This window comes from Malurus melanocephalus, unplaced genomic scaffold (genome assembly GCF_030028575.1).
Source record: "Malurus melanocephalus ecotype Western Australia unplaced genomic scaffold, MMel_1.1 scaffold_20, whole genome shotgun sequence".
NCBI classification, from domain to species: domain Eukaryota; kingdom Metazoa; phylum Chordata; class Aves; order Passeriformes; family Maluridae; genus Malurus; species Malurus melanocephalus.
The window spans coordinates 1,086,962-1,101,637 of NW_026623252.1; the positions used below are offsets into that span (position 1 = coordinate 1,086,962).

The window sequence follows — 14,676 nt, forward strand, 5'->3', positions numbered from 1 at the left end:
GTTGGCAACTGAAATGCATTGCCCAAGATGAGGAGTAGGTTTTTTTTTATTTTGCCTCAGGAAATTTATATGGGATCGTATCTAGCTGGGCAATTTCATGTTCAGAGGATTAAGAGAATGGCCAAAATTAAGGTTGCAGAATTCCTGATGTAACCCACCCCAGATTTCCATGTCTGAAAGGGACTGTTAAGAGTATAGTAACAGACACCGTATCTTATATAAAGCATTTAAAGATCAAGTTATTAAAATTCAGCAGTCTCTTTATGAGGGCAAGAATTTTTTCCTGTGATAAGACTTTCTATTTTTCACTCAAAATCACAAAGTATGTATTTTCTTGATATTTAGAATAATCTTTTTAATTATTGTTGGATGGATAATAAGGAAAGACTGCATGCCCAAGGAGAACTTCTGGAAAGTTGTAAATAACTGGATGGTAATTAAATTAGTAGCCCTTTGTCAGACTTCTAACAGCAGCATCTAGAATGAAAAGATGCTTTACTAAGCATTTCTATGCACTACGCATTAGTATGAGTTTATATGGTTGAAATACATGCTTTGTGATTACTCTTTCTTTAAACTTTGGAGCACCATGGTTTTTAGGAGCTAGTTCTCAAAATAATTTGCTTGAAGAACCAAAAAGTAAAGAATTTCCTTTCCCTCAAAAGAGTGAAAAAGGAAATAAACTAAAAATTTAATGAGTTTTATTCAGGTGTGATGTGATAAAATTTACCTGCTCAGAACAAATATTTTCTCAGTGGAATAGGGATGGGATGGAATGCTCACTTATCCTCTAGTGGAGTTAGAAGCCTTTTTTGAATCTCATGCTATTCTAAATGCTGGAGATGACTGAAACTTTGCTCCAAGTGTGTTGTGGTCCCTTAATGTGTAGAAGTTGTTGTGTTAGCCCAAGAAACGGCAGCGAGAGGGATTTGTGTGTGTGAATATGCCATTGCTGTTCACACATAGCATGTGAGGACACTGTGTGGAGCACATGGAACAGGGCTGAGTGCCATGTTCTTGGTGCTGGGTCATTCCCATTCCCACATTACAGGCCTGTCATCGTTATTTTGACCACAGACACATCGTCAGCATCAGAAGATGAGGGCTCGTTGCGGCGGCAAGGGCGGATCAGCTCCACTCCGTTCCAGAGCCATTCCAACGTAGAGCCCTGGCTTAACCGGGTTATTCAGGGCTCCTCCACCTCATCCTCTGCATCCTCCACCTCATCTCATCCTGGAGGGAAACCTGCTGCTGCTTCCAATACCGCTCCTGCCACCACTGCTGCCACTGTGCTTGCAGATCTCATGGCACACACCCAGATAGGTCAGTAAACCTGCCGCTGTGGTTGGAATCAAATCAGATTACAAATCCTAAAAGAGGGCTAAATACAAAGATCTTCACCAGGAGATACCCGTAAATAGCCTTAAAATGTGCAATTCACAGACCAGGTATGTATGATCTATATGTATTTAATTTAACCCAAGCCAGTTGTTCATGAGATCTGAACATKCATTTTTCTTGGTAAAATGCTTGCTTTACCAAGAAACTAAGGTTCAGTTTTAGTGGATTCCAAAGCAGAATTTCAAAGGAATCCTGGTTTTGGTGCATGCTTTCCAATCTGCTTGTATTTACCCTAAACAATGTCAGGTTATGTGTTCAGTTGATAAACACCCAGAAGACAGAAAAACATACAGAAAYTTTGGGGAAGTTATGAAATCAGAGGTACTAATCGATAGGGAAATTTTTTGCTGTTTATGCAAAATCTTAAAAGAAACCTAATTTTTTATAATCCCATTTCCAAGCTTACTACTACTGAGAAATATTCAATTTTGTTTGACCTTGACAGATGTAAAAAAAGGATGTGATATATCACCACTTCACTTTGAGACATTCTGAATTTCATATTATGGATTAATAGGAATGATATTTAACTCCTTAAAATTACAAAGTCAGTTATGACTAACCTGTTAAGCTTAACTGGGRCTGATTAAATTTTTAATATAGCTGTAAAAACTTTTAAGGTACACAAAATATTACACAGCACCTTGTTATGTCTCATGCCCCAGGTCAGATAGATGTGTTCATCAGGGCTGTTTAATCAGCARCATTGTATGCAAAATCAAGGCCTTATTGAGAGTTCAGAGTTCAGCATTTAAGCAGCTGAATGTTTTGCTGTATGCAGGTTTAAAATTTATTAATGGGAAATAAATAATTATAGTATCTCTCAGGAAGGAAGCTCAGGGATTGTTAAGAGTTGATCTATTAAAAATATTTATAAAGATAAAATTTCCAGTGCCTTTGACAAAAAAAACAGATGTGTTTTCACATAAAGATAGTCTTTCTCATTTCTGGAATGCTTGCCATGTTCCATCAGTTTTCATTCCTAGCTTGGTAACATTCAAGCATGGCAAATATCAGTTCAGTTGGGAYATTTTTCCTGTGTGTGTTACTTTTTCTAGCTCACAAGAAAATGAAAACTTACTCAGTTCTTACACTGCAAACTTTTATGATTCTAGATAAATACTCTCATACTTTCCAAAAGGGCTTTGATTTGTCCTAGAGCATAGAAGAGTCATCTRTTTATTTTTTCAGATAGTGTGCTGATACCAGCAATCTGAAAGGCATCTTACATATCTTAATTGCCATGCCCTGCTGAAATATTCTGTGTTTTGGTTGTGTACTGAATAGCTATTCACAGTTTTGAGATGCTGGAGAATTTAAATTTAGCAGTTTGTTCCTTTGCAGCTCCTCTTCTCCAGCCTGCATTTTTAACAGTGAGCTCGGACTAAGTTCCGAGGCAGTAAATACAATGTCAGAAGTGCAAGGTTACAGTGGTTGATGGAGTCAGATAGGAATGTGCCTTCTTTTCAAGATGTTTGTCTTTCACTTAATAGCAGCAAGGACAACCTTTCATGTTGGGGGGCTTATTTTTTCTTTTGTGTAATTTTTTTTTAACTAATAAGGCTGGCAGTATGTCTCCATGTTTTTTTTCAAGGTCACCTTATCAACTGTGGAGTATTTCCCACCTTAGCTCTTAGAGCAGCTGGAAATACCGATCATCATGGCTTTTAATTCTCTGTCATATTCCATATGTTCTTTCTTTAGACTGCTCTCTTGCATTTATCTCTGTCTTGTCATCWCTAATGGAAAAGTCCTTCAGTATGAATCCAATTAACTTTTCTTCCTGAAGTCACAAGTCTGCTCACACTTATTTAACTTCTCACCACTTCTCTTACCCTGCTGTGCCAAGATGTTTCTGGATGATACAGACTAATTACATAGGGTCTCATGGGCATTTATTAATAAAATGGCCAAATGAGTAATTAAGCAAATGTTTTTATCTGAGCATGCATCTTGCAAATTGAACCTATTCCTTCTCCGTACATAGTGAGACATTGCTAGTCCCTGCAGGGTTTGTCAGGTGGAAAGTGGGAACCAGGTACACTTGTTTCTGTGGCCAAATTGTATGCTGCAGGAAGTCCATGGATTATGACTTTGGGAAAGCCAAGGGAAAAAAAAAAACAAAAAACCCAACCAAAAAGCAACTCCACAAATACGTAGAACAGAGTGAGAGCATATACATGAGCCAGGTGTATGCATGGGCTCTCTACAGGGTACAATGGTTATACAAGTTAGCTTTTTATCATCTTTGTGGTTACTGATTCCAGGGCATTTGTCTGAGAGGTGAACTGACACTTTCCTTCGTGTTCCTCATCTACATGAAAGGAATTTTGTCTCTGCAATGCAAACATTGGTATTGCATTGAGATCCGTTGGGAAGGATGGGAATGGAGTTAAATTTTTCTTCTGGCGAACTCTTTAAAACTGCTTAGACCTGGACTAGCTACTTATGTGTCAGCTCTGGAAATCTGACACCAGTGCTGTAAGCACTTACTATCTTGGGGCTGATCACTGTSTCAGAGTGGGAGATAATGTATGTATTTCACAGCACTGTTCAGATCTCCCTGTGCCTGGAGTTCTGGCAGGATTTGATACATGCTGTGGTCCTCCAAGGGCTGTGTCTGCAGAGCTTCTCCAGTCCTGGGCAGCAGGGTTTTCTCCAGCTCTTCCCMGCTGCATTCCTATCTTTACTTATCAGGATTTTAAGTATTTCAGGCCTCCTATTTTTGTTGTCTGTTGTTCAAACACTTCTCACAAATACTGCCATTTCCTGATCCATTCCATTCAAATCCATTCCACAACCTAGGTTACAGTTTTGGATTTATGATAGCAACTTTTTACAGGGGCAGTTAGTGATAGGACAAGGGGGAATGGTTTAAAATTTAAAAGGAGAAGAGATTCRGATTAGAAKTTAGGAAGAARTTCTTCCCTGKGAGGGTGCTGAGGCCCTGGCATCCAGATTACCCAGAGCAGCTGTGGCTRCYCCATCCCTGGAGGTGTTCRAGGCCAGGYTGSACAGGGCTTGGAGCAMCCTGGGATAGKGGAAGGTGTCCTTGTTTGTGGCAAGGGGTGGGAACAAGGTGAGCTTTGTGGTCCCTTCCCAACCCRAACCATTCTGTGATTCTGTGACATTACCTAAGCATTGCTCTAAGCCAGGAAACAGGGTGCAGCTTCAAGCAAAGCAGACTTTGCTTCCAGGTTGTAAGGAGGTTCTCAAGCTCCTGTGWGTATGTGAGGATTTGTGAAATGCTSTCATRCAAGAAGCAATTTTGATYATGTTGATTCTTAAGGTGCCTGACRAGCTTYCATATCTRTTTTRCATTTCTGCAGAGAACCACTCTGCCCCCCCTGATGTGACCACTGGCCTGGTGGAATACCTGCATCATGAGCGCCCACAGGTCCCATCCATGCGAGGAGTGCCCAGAGGCTACAGCAGCAGCATTCTGGAAACTGCAGATGGTGATTGCATTATAGACCTCCTACCCTTCCATCTGTGGCCTCTTGTATATATATCTTCATATACATCTAAATTTTATATTGAGACRGAGCTTTAAATTTTGATAAATATAAAAACACATATTTATATGTAATGTACACAAACTAAAATCAGCGTTCAACATGTTTTGTGTCGTGATTATTTTTACAAGCCCTGTAAAATATTGAAAGCTAGGGAACAGCATTKTTTGAAAGCAAATAAATCCATGGTGGAAACTCTTACTGATTAAAGCTGTTTTCTTCCAAACAAGGTACTTGTCCTAAGTGACTTTTCCAGCTGAAAGTTGTGTTTTAGTGTATTTTGGTTAATATATAATAAATAATAAATCTTTTCTATTTGGCAGGTGTCCCAGTAAATAGCAGAGTGTCCTCTAAAATCCAGCAGCTGCTAAATACCTTGAAAAGACCAAAGCGCCCGCCTTTGAAGGAGTTTTTTGTGGATGATTTTGAAGAACTGCTAGAAGGTTAATTTTCTTTCAGATACATTTTTTACTCCTTGTGTAAGTGGTTCACCGCAGAACTGGTACTTCTTAGCAAGTGTTGGTTTCTTTTTCTCCTCCTAATAGAAAACAAATCAGGGTAACACTAATACAGTGGAACAAGAAAGGTCCTATGTTATCACAAGTGAAAGATAATCTTTAATTTAACCTTCCTACTCAGTGTGATATTTCTTAGCAACCACCACTACATTGACCCTACTATTGGTTTGATACTTGTAAGATGCAATGTTTTTGTGATTATAGCCTCTTGCTGAAGTTTTTCCACATGAACTTCTATTGAGGTGCCTGTAATTGTGGAGAGCATCACTTGGAACCATTAATTTTTCTGGTTGCCCTCACAGAATGTTATCTAACCCCAAGCAGGACTTTGCTAACTGAGGTGTGGAACTTCACTTTTGGAGAAGCTTTGAGCAGGATTTTAACAGAAGGCCTTTCTTCACTTAGGCCAATGTCTGAAAAATACGTTGTTAGACAAGCATAGTGTCATTTTTCATCACCTGTTAAAAATTCAGTGCAGCAAAAATCAGTATCCACATGTCACTCTGCCATTGTCACTGATAACCATTCTTGACTTGGTGGAGGCTTTCATTGGAACACATGTGGAGGACAAACACCAGAAACATCAGCTTTCCTAAGCAGAGAGAAGTGAGCTAGAGCATCAAATTCTGGTCCTTTGATAATGTGGAATAACAAAAAGTTATGATCACTGTTTTTTGGGAAGCCAAATGATGATTAGCATACCATCATCATAAAGCAGAGGAGAAGTAGTAACACTTCTCCTCTGTGAGCAGTAACTCCTTCTGTGAGGAAGAGGTGAATGGTTCATAGAATAGTCTGTGAAGTGTAACTTGGACATTTCGGACAGATTGACATTTCCCATTTACTGTGCTCTGGTTTTAGTGCAACAGCCKGACCCAAATCAACCAAAGCCGGAAGGAAATCAAGTGAATGTACTTAAAGGGGAGCCCTTGGGGGTTGTGACCAATTGGCCCCCCTCGTTGCTGGCTGCCCTGCAGTGCTGGGGAACCACCCAGCCCAAAGCCCCTTGTCTGACAGCGTTGGATACCACTGGGAAAGCGATTTATACCCTSACCTACGGTACGTGTTGGAGCTACCTGGGAGGAGGAATTAGGTGTTCATTGTGGAACAACAGTTTGCCTTGCTTCAGAGGGATTGCCTGTGCTTGTGACACATGGTTTGAGATTGCTGTAGGAATGTAAATTATGAATTCATTGTGTATGAAAAATGTTTTTAAAGAAGTTAAGGAAGGGAAAACGTTTATTGTAGAATGTACGGATTCTTTCCAAGTGGCTATTTGTAGATCTCCTAGAATTGTGGGATTTTTTAAATAAAATAATACTAAAAATAGCCCACTGTAAACGGGGAGGTAGAAACACATGACTCAGTAACACACTCTTCAGATTCCCAGAGGAGACATTCCATTTTGGCATCTTCTTACACATCCTTATAGGGAAAACTTGTACCTTAGGAGCATAACCAGGATGTTAGTAGTGGGAAGTGAAAATTGCCTGTATTAATGAACTAGAAGTTCTATAGTAAATTGCATTTTTGGGGAAAATAACTGTGTCCTTCAGGATAGCTCACTGCAGCATTTCATTGTATAGTGTGTTAAAATGTTAAACTTTATTGTTTGCGTTCTCACAGATGAAGGATGCAGGAAATATAGTTGAGCAGCTGCATTAATTTAAATACTCTGCAGTGGAGCTTTGAGTGTTGTTTAGAATATCGTGTTTMGTTTTACATTTAAATTTTTTTWAAAAAAGGAAAAGGTAAACTAAAAAGAAGCCAAGTTCTAAATTGTACTTGGACTCTCTTCCAGCTGTTCTGATACAGTCATGCTTAGTGCATGTGTGAGGGGYTGAGATTTGCCAATTAAGTGTCAAAATATTAGTTTGTTTCTTGATTTCTTTTTCTTTAGGCAAGCTGTGGAGTCGAAGCTTGAAGTTAGCCTATACCTTGCTAAACAAACTAACCACTAAGAATGAACCCCTTCTGAAGCCTGGAGACCGGGTAGGCTGCTGTTGAGAGTGGTCCCTTTGGATGAAATAGTGAGGAACAGCTTTAGCTGAAGAAAGCCTTGTAATAATATATTGTAATAATAAATTGTGAAGTAATCATTAATGTGACTTAATATTATTGTGTATTAATGTGTAATAATACATTGTCCCAATACTTAATATTTCTGTTCCTAGTTATATATGAACCTGTTGTTGTGAAGATTTTGTTCCACAAATTAAAAAGTAGCCCCCCTGCCAAATGACAAAAAAAAAATTCTTATTTTACTGTATTTTTGTAGGTAGCTCTCGTATTTCCTAATAGTGATCCAGTTATGTTTATGGTGGCATTTTATGGATGTCTCCTGGCAGAACTTATTCCTGTCCCAATAGAAGTTCCACTGACAAGAAAGGTAGGCAAATGCATTCAACATTTTTATGGTTTAATAAATAAATGAAGTGTTTGTCTCTGCATGTGTGTGTGTGTGTGTGTGTATAAATYCCACAGTCCTTAMATGGGGTCATTCAGAGCCTGCTCCTTAGAAAGCATCTTTCTAATCTGACTGTTCRATGTATATTCTGTGCTTGGAATTATATTTAATATTTATTTAAGGAAAGAGGAAAATAATACAAAGCTAGTAATTTAAGTATTTTAGGATATGTAATTGTAGAAATTATTTTAAAATTCATTGTTTTTGAAAATATGTGTGGACGTATTTCTCAAGAGTATATCAGAGAGAGGTTGTCTTTTCAAGTCTSATGCTGAGTCATGGGGCAGGCAGAGACACCACAGGTGTAATCCTACACACACTGAGATTATTGGGGAAGAGCTAAAAAACTACAGGCTCTGCTCCTCAGTGTATCAGGACTCAGAAACAGCATCAGACGAGTCTTCTGTTTTAGCTGAATTTAAAACCTCCCTACTGAGTTGAGGAGGGATGCACAACCATTGCTTCTGACACTGCTTTCCTTACTAGATCTGCTGCCAAATTTTAGTTGGCACTAAGCAAAACTAATTTTCTCAGTCATTGAAAGGTCTTATGGGATAGACTTTTGTTTTTTCCTGTGATACAAATTGACCTAATGTTTTCTAAATGTAAAGAAATTACAACAAACTGTCCAAAAGTTTTGTTATTTSTAATTTTGCTCTTGGTTTCTCTACAGGATGCTGGCAGTCAGCAGATTGGGTTTCTTTTGGGCAGCTGTGGAGTCACATTAGCTTTAACCACTGATGCCTGTCAGAAAGGCCTCCCGAAAGCTCAGACTGGCGAGGTGGTGACGTTCAAAGGTGTGGGTTTATTTTTTATGGGCTAAAAAGCAGGTATATTCGTTGTTGCTGTCAAACTACAGCTTTTGGGTTTGCTTGCATGGTTCTTACACATAAAGAGCTGCCTTGATTGTCATGGCAGTGSCTTGTGCTATTTCTTCCTCTCAGACAAGGGGTTTTGTCTTTGCTTGCCTCCCATGATTATACCTGAATACTAGGGAAAAAAACTCTGATTTTTGGAATTGTGGTGACAGTAACTTTTCTTTTTCTTTGAAGGCTGGCCTCGTCTCATTTGGTTTGTGATTGATGGGAAGCATCTGGCAAAACCAGCCAAGGACTGGCATCCGCAGGTCCGGGATGCGAGCGACGAGATTGCTTATATCGAGGTGATCCAGTGTCATGTGATAACTTCTGTGGTTACTCTGTCATAATTTATGTGATGTTTTCTTCCTTTAAACTCTTGATACAATAAAAGAGATGACCATAGTATTTTAAACTGTGAAAGAATGTTTTCATCAGGCTGCCACGCAGACTGGCAGTTGAATGACTGTGTGGAGTCGGGTTAAAGATGGAGGATAATCAGTATTCTGGAATCCCTGGAGTAGAGAAACAGATTTTTTACCATACTAGTGTMTTCTGTGGACATAAATATATTTTTATGCTAGTTTTCTGACTTTAAAAATGCTGGCTTTGTTTTTATAATATGTTTTCAATTCACTACTGTCAATTTTCTTGATTTTGCTGTTAATCTAGTGCTTGTATACACTTTCTCTTCTCAGTACAAAACAAGTAAAGAGGGCAGCACAGTGGGCATTACTATATCTCATGCCTCCATGCTGGCACATTGTCATGCACTGACTCAGGCATGTGGTTATTCAGAAGGTAAGTTAGATGTAACTTTAGAATTATGCTGACAGTTGGGTTTTTTTTGCATCTTCAGACAATTTATGTTGTGTAATCACGTTCGCTGTCTTCAGAGAACTTTAGATACAGACTAGTAGCTTCAACGGCAAAGGGAAGGACAAAATTCTTCATTCATAATGGGTATGATGGGTCAAACAGAGTTAAACCACCTGTGAAATCATAATCAAGGGATCTCCTTCTTAGCTAGTCATGTCCCACAAAAGAACATCTCCACAGGGATGTGAATATAGTGAGAGGTCTGCTTGTTTGCAGTYATTCTTCCAGTGAACAGCCAAGAACTACACTTGGTTTTGACCATCTGCGAGGAGTTAATCTGTGCTACCATTAACCAAGCACTTTCCTGCATACACCATCCTGCATCAGTGATAAGCAAGTCTTACCTAATCAATGCAAGATATCCCTCAAAAATCAGGYTGAATCCTTGATTTAAAATCTTCGATTCTTATTTGGTTTTCTTGAATCACATAAGATGCTTAGATTTTTCAGAGAAAATATTCAAGAAGATTTAGTAGAGCCATGGTGGTATTTCTTACCTAATTCTTTCAAATACAGATTAACTTTTTCAGTTCGGCTGAAGAAGTTTGCTTCAAGACTAAATTTTCAGTCTGCATAGTTCACTGGCAGATGTTACACATGGRAGGAGTATTATAATGAATCAAGGTCTTAAATACCTTGTAATATTCTAGTGTGTAATCATAATTCAAAGATGATTGCTGTAAAGTAAAACAAGGTACTTGGAGCTTAAACAGCCTGTTTGTTATAGGCAACAGAGCTTTGGTTTCTTAACAGTGATGGAAGCTTCAGAGTTACTTTAATAAATTTGGAGTTCTTAAGTATTCTTATATGCTTTTTAAATCTGATTTTTTTTCTTTCACTTTCAGCTGAAACACTAACAAATGTCTTGGATTTCAAAAGAGAAGCTGGCCTTTGGCATGGAGTGTTAACGGTGAGTTTTGCAAGGAAGGCAAAGAACTACAGCAATTTCCTCCTTTCAATGGTAGTGTACTAGTATCAGAATGAGACCATAAATTCATCAGTTCTCTCAAATGGGTTTTGTTTCAATATTTATATTTTTCAGTATAAACTGTTAATTTTTCAGTAACTTATTTAGCTTATCTTTTCATAGAGTATATGCCTAGTTTTCACTAACATCTGTAAGAGTTRCTCTGTAGCTGTGATGATGAGGGGGTTTATTTAAGTGTTGTTACATGTTCTGTATTTTTTAAGCCACTTGAAAGTTTATTTTCGATTCATTTTCTCATAGAGCGTTATGAACAGGATGCATGTCATCAGTATTCCCTATGCATTAATGAAGGTTAATCCACTTTCCTGGATACAGAAAGTCTGCTCATACAAAGGTATCCTAAAAGTTTATTTATTTCACCCATCTGTTTTTGKGTTATTAAGAACAAATTAAATCGTTTGTGTGAAATTTCTCTACTGAGTACCCCATTTCAATGTTCTGTGTGCTGATAGTTTCACTGTTGAGTGACATTGATGGCTGCTTCTGAGAGACCTTTAAAGAAACTGCATTTCTTAGTTTTTGAATGTATACAGAACATTTAAATTCTGTGATCAAGCCCATCTGGAGTAATTGTGTATACATGTGTCATAGTTGTGGAATATTTGGCATTTGGATTTGTTTTCTGCATTTTTAATGTCATAAATTTTGTGTGTAGCTTCATAAATTTGGGTAAATACACCATAAAACATAATTTTATAATTAATCTTTATTTTGTTCTGCACATGCAGCATAATCATTATTTTGATTTCCAGCCCGTGTAGCAGTAGTAAAATCCCGCGATATGCACTGGTCACTTTTGGCTCAGAGGGATCAGAGAGATGTCAGCCTGAGCTCCTTACGGATGTTAATAGTGGCAGATGGAGCCAATCCATGTGAGTATGGATGCTTTTCCTGAGGGCCAACCTTGCCAGGATTGTGTTCATTGTRAGCTCTGTGTCAGAGCTGATGCTTGGGGAGTTAAGCAGTTTGTTCTGTAATAAACCACTCTTTGTGTGCCAGTGATGCCACTGCTTTTTCTTTGCTGTTTGCACTTCTCGGCTATATTTACCTGCATAAATTCATCTTTTGATCTTCATGTTTTTATGAGTGCTATAATCTTCCATGTATTGACTTGAACTGATACCTAGGAGATACAAAAGTAGATATAATCCACTTTGGGCCAAGTGCTAGAGGCATGGTACAGTTGTGGAGTGAAGGTATGTCAGAAGGTATATCATTTGATGTTTGATTTTAAGTGCTGTGACCTCTGTAAGAAACAATCAGATAGCAGCTGTGTAAAAAGTTGACTTAAAATTACCCTTAGTGACAGAGTATACTGATCCCTGAAGGACTTTCCATGACAGTAAGTGCTCAGGAGTACTGCCAGAAGAAGAGTATGCAGTTGAGAATTTCATTCAGTGTAGTTGTTAGTCACTAGGAGTTCTTTTTCCAAATCTACCCTCTAATAATAAACTTCAGTGTCTTTCAGAGAGTTTGAAAGAATATTTGGTTTGTACATGAACACGACAACATTCATGTAACTGAACTGAGAATGTGCATATAATTTGAATTCCTGCGGCTCAAAATTTCCTGCTCTTAGAAAAATGTTTCTAATTAYGTGATTATTCTTTTTAGGGTCAATATCCTCCTGTGACGCGTTCCTGAATGTATTTCAATCCAGAGGTTTGAAACCAGAAGTSATCTGTCCCTGTGCTAGTTCTTCAGAGGCACTAACGGTTGCTATTCGCAGGTAATTCTAAGAAGTCAGCTGAAGCTTTTCTTGACTACTGAAATGTGTTACAGAGTCACAAAATGCTTTGGTTGGAAGGAGTTCCAATCCCCTGCCWTGGGYAGGGACACCTTCCACWACACCAGRTTGCTCCAAGCCCCATCCAGCCTGGYCTGGAACACTTTCAGGGATGGGGAATCTCATGCTAAGATGATAGTGAGAAAAGACCATGACCCACATAGAGATTCCTAGGCAAGAGGAAATGTGAACTTCACAGATATCTCCTTCACTGAAGGATGGTGATTTTTGTTTGGTTTCTTTAAAAAGTTTAATGTTTTCTGAGAATTGGCAGGCAGAAGGTGTTCTTTTCATGCTTTGGAAAAGCAAGGTCTCATCACTGAACTTACTGGAGGATCTTTTTTAAATGCCCCCAAAACAAGATTTAGTTTATTTGGAAGGAAGAAGATGATGAATCCTCAGTTAATGTCTTATGTACAATGTCTTGTAAACAGGGGGCTTAAAAAAAGGTATTGTACCTGGTATGAAAAGTATAATTGGATTTTTGGAGATAGTAAGGGATGCTCTGAGAAAAGGAAATACTTTAATTATTAGTAGACCTATGGATGGGATGTGCTGGAATTTTTTTGTAGCAGTTCTGGTGAAAATGTGCTTTTATCAGAAAGTCAGATTCAAGAAAAATTGAAACAAAAGATTTTGAGTTTTGCTTTAGCTCTTTCTTCATTTAGTTACCTTGTAAATCTTGAACTCTTGTTTGTGTAAAGTGGGAAACTATTATTTTTCTTAACCTTGCGAAGCCTGAGAARCCAGCATAGTGTTTTTAGTGACTTATCACTAAAATATTGGTCTGTTGATTTGCATCTAATTGGACTTTCTCTCTTCCAGACCTCCTGAACTGGGTGGCCCCCCTCCAGGAAAAGCAGTGTTATCCATGAATTGTTTGAGTTTCGGTGTGATCAGAGTGGATACAGAGGAGAAGTTGTCAGTGTTAACTGTGCAGGATGTTGGGCAGATCATGCCTGGAGGTAGGAGAGCATTTTGTGCCGGTTTCAGCATATTCCACATAAATTATCTTTACTATTACACTTGTGTGCATGAAATAAATAAAAATGTTAAATACCACTAAGGTAGTATGACATATGTTTTGACATATTAACTAAACATGTGATGATTAGAGATTCATATACAATAAATCTGAATGACCGTAGGTTTTGGTATGGCTAAATGCTTTTGGCTTGTTGCAGAATTGTTTTTGGAATGGAGTGGAGTAGGATAGAATATTTCAGTTGAAAGGGACTCTTCCCAAACCCTGTGAGGGTGATGGAGCAACTAATTCTGGAAACTATTTTGTCATGCACATGGAGAACAAGGAAGTCATCAGGAGTAACCTGGATTAACCTGTTTCCTAATGGCGTCTGTTTGCAACACTGTGCTTCCTGAATTAGGCAGAGCTGGGTATTGTTCCCAGGTTAGTTAATTGTTCYTCTTACTCTGAAGAAGGTTAGTAATGGCAGGGTGCCAGGCTAGACCTAAGACTGTGAACAGTGGGATGAAGGACTGAAAATGCGGTGCCATCTACTCCAACTTTTAGGCTGGCAATGTAACGTGCCATGGCATTGTCTGTACTACTAGCTTCAGGCCCTGTCCTGACCTGCTCTGGTGTGCTTGAAGAGGATGAAATACAATTTTTTTTKATCTCTTTTCGCCCCTCAAGTTTACGATGTAGTTACCAAAGAACCTCATTGATTCTTGTCATGCCCTTGGTGCCTTTGACTTTGCTGTTCTTGGTCTCCTTATGAACTTCCTGTCTTGCAGAACTGTGGTTCTAAAGCCCAGCTCTCTGTAGAACATTTACTCAAGGTATGGATAAAGTGGAGACTGAACCTGTGTGATTTCAGCAACAACCTGTTCTCTGTACACCAAAGTCCCCAATATGAGTAACAGGAGGCAGACAGCTCCCTACTCTGCTAATGAAATTTTCAGACATTGTGTCTGAGTCTCATTGGTCTTGTTTCRATTGCCTTATTATCTCCAGAAGCCTTTTGCCACCCCTAAAGTCATTATTATTAAAGTTGTTACTGAATTTAAATTCAGTAGAGCTTTCTTCTGCTGAAGACTGAGCAGGAGCTCTGCACTTTGTACCAAAATAAAGCAGAGAAGATGCTTGGTTGTTGTGGGGCTTCTCTAAAGTTTTTGCTTTGTATTAAGACCATTTGAAGTTGTTTTGAAAGTCCATAACAAATTCCAAGAAAGGCAGTAATTTCAGCTTCACAGYTGGACTTGATCTTAAAGGTCTTTKCCAACCTAATCAATTCTCTGATTCTG

At 38.6% G+C, this 14,676-nt stretch overlaps 1 protein-coding gene across 1 annotated transcript in view; it reads left to right on the plus strand.

Annotated features, from left to right (window-relative positions):
- The window catches only part of DIP2A (disco interacting protein 2 homolog A), a 78,320-nt gene that overhangs the window by 41,072 nt on the left and 22,572 nt on the right, over positions 1–14,676 (plus strand). The window contains exons 6-19 of the mRNA XM_057389797.1: positions 1,078–1,323; positions 4,731–4,859; positions 5,240–5,359; positions 6,296–6,493; positions 7,335–7,426; positions 7,713–7,823; positions 8,575–8,698; positions 8,954–9,063; positions 9,457–9,559; positions 10,483–10,547; positions 10,866–10,959; positions 11,378–11,497; positions 12,240–12,354; positions 13,237–13,376. Coding sequence (XP_057245780.1) covers positions 1,078–1,323; positions 4,731–4,859; positions 5,240–5,359; positions 6,296–6,493; positions 7,335–7,426; positions 7,713–7,823; positions 8,575–8,698; positions 8,954–9,063; positions 9,457–9,559; positions 10,483–10,547; positions 10,866–10,959; positions 11,378–11,497; positions 12,240–12,354; positions 13,237–13,376 — 1,767 coding nt within the window. The remainder of the gene's footprint in view (positions 1–1,077; positions 1,324–4,730; positions 4,860–5,239; positions 5,360–6,295; positions 6,494–7,334; positions 7,427–7,712; positions 7,824–8,574; positions 8,699–8,953; positions 9,064–9,456; positions 9,560–10,482; positions 10,548–10,865; positions 10,960–11,377; positions 11,498–12,239; positions 12,355–13,236; positions 13,377–14,676) is intronic.